This window comes from Phragmites australis, chromosome 11 (genome assembly GCF_958298935.1).
Source record: "Phragmites australis chromosome 11, lpPhrAust1.1, whole genome shotgun sequence".
Classification (NCBI taxonomy): Eukaryota; Viridiplantae; Streptophyta; class Magnoliopsida; order Poales; family Poaceae; genus Phragmites; species Phragmites australis.
The window spans coordinates 21,068,076-21,074,343 of NC_084931.1; the positions used below are offsets into that span (position 1 = coordinate 21,068,076).

Genomic DNA, 6,268 nt, shown 5'->3' on the forward strand with positions numbered 1-6,268 from the left:
GCAATTTCTGAAACATGTCTACAATTCCAGAAACCTGGCGTCCAATTTTTTTTTTTTGAAATCTGGCAACACTTTTTCTAGTGTGTACGCTCACTACCTAAGTATCTAGTGAACCAGCACTAGTTAGCGATACATTATTATTTTTTAATTTCTTCACAACATACTAGGATTGAGTGTGACATAATTGACATGGACAATAATACAATCCGTAGTGCTAGTAAAAACATAAATCATAGTAAGCATGGATATCCTCATCCGAATGGCATGGACGCCCTGGGCGAGGATGGTTGTCTCGATCGGTAGTGGCTTGTATCTGAGTCTCCTTGTAGCGGCAAACCGTGAGGTGCATCACAACATTTTCTCCCTGAATCCGCAGCTGCTCTGTTTCGTTTTCCAGGTCCTCGGCCTGCTGCTGTTGAGAGTTAGAGACCAGCGATTTGGCTTGAATCCAATGAGAAAATTGATGCAGGCATGGATGATTATCTCCTGCGATTATATTATAGCAAACACACGGACTACACTTCCAAACAAGACAAGTAATTTCGTAAGGATATCACACAAATATCTGGACCCCTGCTGGCCCTGAACACTACTCATCAGCATGGCCGGCCAGGGAGGCACGCACATTATACTATACATACATATATAGTGTATACGATTAGTAAACAAACGCTAATGAGACCCTCTGGGCTTCTCAGCTAGGCCGGGCAGGCGTCGCCGCCTTTGAGTTGGATCTCGCCGCTCTCCGGTGTGGTCGCCGTCGGCGGGCACCGGTACAGCGCCGTCATCAACGGCGTCGCGAGCACCGTCGTCGCCAGTGCCATGATGACGAAGATGGCGAACGTCGTGTCGTCCAGCACCTGCACACAGCGCGCACAAGTGTTGAGTAAATGGACGTTCGTAATTACGCACCTACACGTATAGGTAGTGCGTACCTTCCTCTCCTTGCCAATGTTGAGCACGATGAGCTCGACGAGCCCCTTGGTGCTCATGGCCACGCCGAGCGCGGCCGCCTCGCGCCTGGCCATGCCGGTCCCGGCGGCCACCGCGAACGTGCCGCCGAACTTCCCCAGGGAGGCCACGGCGACGACGAGCGCGACCATGCCCCAGGCCGCTGGGCCCCGGACGTTGTCGACGTTGGTGTGCAGCCCGCTCGTGGCGAAGTAGAGCGGCAGCATCAGCCCGGACACCAGCGGCGCCACCTTCTCGCCCACGCGCTCCGCGAGGCCACCCTCCCGCGGCATGGACAACCCGAACACGAACGCGCCGAACACGGGGTGGACACCGATGGCGTCTGTGACAGCGCCCGCTAGGAGCGCGCAGGCCACGGCGCCGGAGCAGGCAGACACGCTGGCGGCGCGGTCGGGGCCCGCGCGGCGCGCCAGGCGCGCCATGAGCGGGCGGAGCGCGGAGAGCATGAAAACCACGAAGGCGGCCCCCGACGCGAGGATGTAGACCGGCGCGAGAGGGGAGCTCTTGGGCTCTGCCCCCCCGCCGGAGACGGCCAGCGCGAGGGCTAGGAGCGCCCACGCGAAGATGTCGTTCACCGCGGCCGCGGCCATGGCGGTCTCTCCGAACGGCATGCCGAGGAGGCCGAGCTCCTTGAGGATGCATGCGAGCACGGGCAGCGCGGTCACCGAGAGCGCGGCGCCGAGGAACACGCAGAGCGGTAGAAAGGCCGCGTGGCGGGGCGCCGGGACGGCGAGGTTGAGGAGCGGCACGAGGCCCGGCGTGGCGAGGAACGGCGGCACGATGCCCGCAGCGGCGATGGCCACGCTGCGCGGCCCCGAGCGGCGCACGGAGCGGAAGTCGAGCTCCAGGCCGACCAGGAAGAGGAAGAGCAGAAGGCCGAGGCCCGACACGGTGTCCAGCGCGGCGGTGCTCCAGGCGGGGAAGAGGGTGCGACGGAAGGCGCCCCACCGGCCCAGGGCCGACGGCCCCAGCAAGATTCCACCCTGCGCGTATACGCGTTGCCACAGATATAAGCAAACACACCAATCATATTATAAGTAAACGCACTAGTGAACTAGTATCATAAGTATTATTAATGAGTACTCAGAAGAGTATATAAATTTGGACAGAAAAAAATCTACTCGGCACTGGCAGACAGATGAAATTAGTCAGATTATTAAGGGCTTAATTGATCACTCCATTGATCGGAGTGATCGGTTCTCTCACTCATGCAGCGGACATATTGATTGGAGTGATCAAGAGCTGTACCACATTTGGAAGATGACGGATTATCAATCTTGTAATACGCACACGATATCATCATTTTTATGAAATATAATTTTGAGCAGGTAAAAAATATGAAGCTCATATTATATGCCTTTAAACAACCTTTTGGTCTCAAAATTAAGTTTTATGAAAGTGAGTTATTCTGCTATATAGATGCTAAGGATTATGAAGACCAATATACACTGTTTATTTGGCCATGAAGTTGGTTCGCATTTTTTTATATATCTTGGTATCCTAATGTATAGTAGAAAGCTACGTAATAGTGATTGGAAAATGGTACAAGAACGATTTGAGAAGAAACTGGGCAGTTAGAAAAAGCAAACATATGTCTGCGGAAGACAAATTAGTTCTCCTAAATTCCGCAGCCTTCCTACGTTTATGATGTTATTCTTGTTAATACTACGACAAGTGCTTAAGAGACTACTCATATTCTTGTCAAACTAGATTCATATTCTTTTTGGTAACGTGATACTCATAAAAAGAAATACATGTTTGTAAAATGGAACATATGGTGTCAACCCAGGAACCAAGGTGGATTGGGGCTTGGCAAAAACTGCACAGAAATAAATATTTAGGGACCAAGACCCTCAAACATTCAGAAGGAAAGCCTAGAGGTGGGACTTGGGCTTGGCCAAATTAAGGTGCCCATGACACGATAATTTGGCATGGCTCATGGCACGGCATGACACAAGAAAAATTGGACCAGGCTAGCACGACACGGACACACGGGCCGTGCCGTGCCTAGGGTCTTGGCACGGTGGGTGGCCTGGCCTAGCCCAAATAATGGGCCGTGTCTGGACCGACTCGACATGAATGAGTTTGATTCTTGAAGAGTTGTTGGTTGGTGATTAGAACATACTATTATTGACGATGGGTCAAGCTAATACAATTGCCCGACAGTCGACACTTCATTGTGCTCGTAATATTTTATCCAAGCCTCTTATTGTGGTGCTGATCAATTGAGGTAAGGGAGTCTTACGTATGTCCACGAATAGATCCAAGCTTGTTTGCTGGTTGTTGCCAATTATATTCATGCGTGTTCCCGTTCATGGAGCATAACAATTGTGTTTTCTTATCATGATAGCCGGATCGAATCCTTGATGGTGCCTAATCGTGCAGGAAATATTATACACGAGTTCACAAATACAAGGATCGTGTCTGGGCTGGCACGACACAGCGGTGGCACGGCGTGCCATGGGTCATGCTTGGGCCTGGCCATCAGCTTGCCGTGCTGGCATGGCACAACCCGACAGGCTGAGCGGGCTGAGTCTGCTCGACACGAGACGACACTAGGCATGAAGGGACCGTGCCAGCCCGGCCTGACCAAAGTCCCACCTCTCGGAAAGCCAATACAATCTCACTTCGATTCTAGTCTAGCCTATTGAAAGTCAAACAAGAGTTCTTAAGATGGGTTGAATTTCAAATAATGGATGGATCCCAAATAAGGATTTAGGAAGACATATGGCTTAGGAACAACACTCAGCAATCAATACCGGTCTTGGTTAATGTTGTGAGGAAAAAGCATGACACAGTAGCCGAGGATGAGCACTATACCCTCTCAACATCTCCTTCTGCAGAGCAATTATAGGAGATAAGCAAATTGTATAGCAAGATTTAGTGGCTTAATTAGCCAACGTAAGATTATCTCATGAAAGAGACGTCTACAAGTGCCATTTTTTGGTTCACTCAATGTATCAAAACATGCTCACTTAAACCACACCTTTCCAAATATATTACTATGGCAGTTGAAACTTTGCTGAGGATAAAGATTTTCTTATGGTATATAGAAAGAGAGATCACTTTGATAAAGATAACTTACTAAAAATAAATTGGAATGGGAGTTAAAAGTGTTACTAATGACTAATGACACGGTGGACCAGGAGGTCTATGGGCCCATTCAACAGAATACTAACAGGAGTAAGTTGGTTTCATGATCTGACTCACAAGCACTGTCTAGTCTGGAAAATGTTTAGCTGACCTAGTTTTTAGCACGTACACTTGTTACGTAGATACTCAAAGAGGAAACTAGATTCTCCCAAAGTAAAGGAAGAAAGAAGGAAAAGAAAAGACATGCCAATGTAATGCAGACAGCACTTCATGACAGGTCGATCCACTGTGTGTGTACGAGCGATCAATGACTGGTTAGGGTTCACCAGCAGTGCAGCACTTAACTGCTCGTCAGATTTGTAGCCCATCATTTTCAAAAGATTTTGGTGATCTCCCGATCGAGGGGTTAACCTTCGGGCGATCCAACGGTCACGAAGGTCTTATATATGGTTGAGAAATTAACATCATGAACCCTTTTGAATTTGCATATAATGACTGCATGTCGGTTGATTACGGTTCTGTCAGTCGTCATATCCTTATTATTATTATTACCACCACCAACATCATCATTATTTCATTTTGATATATATCTCTCTATCATATATATATATATATATATATGAACCTCAAAGATATATGCACAAATATAGACAAATATACGCATTTTATACCAGGATCTCGGCGACAACTTTCGGTTGGCGCAGTGGCCTGAGCGCGAGCGCGAGACCCTGCGTGGCCACGAGTATGGCGGCGATCTGCACGGCGAGGAGCGGCAGGGCGAAGTCGAGAGGGTTCTCGCCCTGCCACAGCCCGTCGGACGCCATCTTCACGGTCGCGGACGCCGACGAGTTCGCCGCCGCCATGTCGATCGGTTCGTATCGACCGTGTGCACGCACTCTCCTCTGCTGTGCTGCAGGCGATGTAGCTGCTAGCTATGCCAATGACTTAAGCTGGCAGCTGTGCATGCATGCATGTTGTGGCCTGGGCCGAGCGCTCCGAATTTATAGGCGTGTGTGCGCTGATAGCCGATGCAACCTGGCTGGGAGGCTCGTGCACCTGATGATACGTTATTAGTGGTAAGCTCAGTGCCCTTCTCCATCATTAGGGGAGAGAGATCAGATGGATTTGGACGGACATGGGGAAAAGTGTTCATGTGCGTGATCTTCTGTGTCTAGCAGCTCGGCGTGGGCAACTGGTCACGCTTCAATTCGATCGTATACGCTATGGTGTTGGTGGAACGAGATGCTAAATAACAGATCATTTTCATTTCAATCTCTAGCTAACACACTTGTATGGATGGGATGAATTGGTCGTCCCAAGGTCAGGTGGTTCAATTCCTTAAACCAACCAACTTCAATTCGTACATGTGCACGGTCTCTTATAACGTTTCGAGCACCATAGCTACTTGCTATCTATCATTTCTTTCATACTGTAGCTAATTGTTATCTATTATTTTTTTATATTGTAGCTAGTTACTATCTATTATTATTTTTCCATATCATCTATAAATAGTGTAAAAACTTACCTCTTCAATGATTAGTCTATAGCACAATTAAAATTTTAATTAGTCTACTTACCCATGTTTTCTCTCAATCAATCACTGTTTTTGTCTTGTATTTAATGCATCATACGTTATATTCTATCTACAGATTAAACGCTAGATTTTGTCTCTCTTATTCACATCTCTTCTCCATCTGGATAAAAATCTGATATAGACAACCTTATAGCTAGCTGATATGTATTGTTAGAGACACTCATAGATTGATACTCCATATTTAGAAAATGCTTTCACTTAACTCTACGTACCTACAAAATGTTTCACATGTTTTATTGGTAACTACAGGAGATAGCTGGTTTACTATCATCAAATTTGATGGAATTTAATTTGATAAACAGTTCTCATCCGTCAGTGAAATACATGGTAATTCAAGGTAGGCTCATGCATACCGATCGAACCATCTAGAACATTTTCTTGGATTCAATAGCAAAATGTCAAAACATAATCTTGAAAATAATGATTCAATAGCTTTTAATCATCTATAATTAAATATGATACTTTTAGAGGAATATTATATAAATATGTATATCACTACTATAGAAAAGATCAATACTGTCGGTTTTAGAACTGGCAATGAGTAAGCAGCAGTGATACTCGGTAGTATCATTGCCGATTTTAAAAGTTACAGTAATATAGTTATCACTA

At 47.0% G+C, this 6,268-nt stretch overlaps 1 protein-coding gene across 1 annotated transcript; it reads right to left on the reverse strand.

Annotated features, from left to right (window-relative positions):
* Nucleotides 1-472: 472 nt before the first annotated feature.
* LOC133883944 (cation/H(+) antiporter 20-like) lies at nt 473-5,024 on the reverse strand. The gene is made up of 3 exons (XM_062323351.1): nt 4,737-5,024; nt 936-1,955; nt 473-860 (listed from the first exon to the last, which is right to left on the reverse strand). The coding sequence occupies exons 1-3, from the start codon at nt 4,926-4,928 to the stop codon at nt 699-701; spliced, it is 1,374 nt and encodes a 457-aa protein (XP_062179335.1). The 5' UTR covers nt 4,929-5,024; the 3' UTR covers nt 473-698.
* Nucleotides 5,025-6,268: the final 1,244 nt, after the last annotated feature.

What these genes read in the sequence shown, in the direction of transcription:
- LOC133883944 (XM_062323351.1), bottom strand. Translation starts at nt 4,928, where the DNA reads ATGGCGGCGGCGAACTCGTCGGCGTCCGCGACCGTGAAGATGGCGTCC. An exon ending in AAGTTGTCGCCGAGATCCTG is followed by an intron (nt 1,956 to 4,736) that starts GTATAAAATGCG and finishes GTATACGCGCAG; the next exon opens with GGTGGAATCTTGCTGGGGCC. An exon ending in ACATTGGCAAGGAGAGGAAG is followed by an intron (nt 861 to 935) that starts GTACGCACTACC and finishes CGCTGTGTGCAG; the next exon opens with GTGCTGGACGACACGACGTT.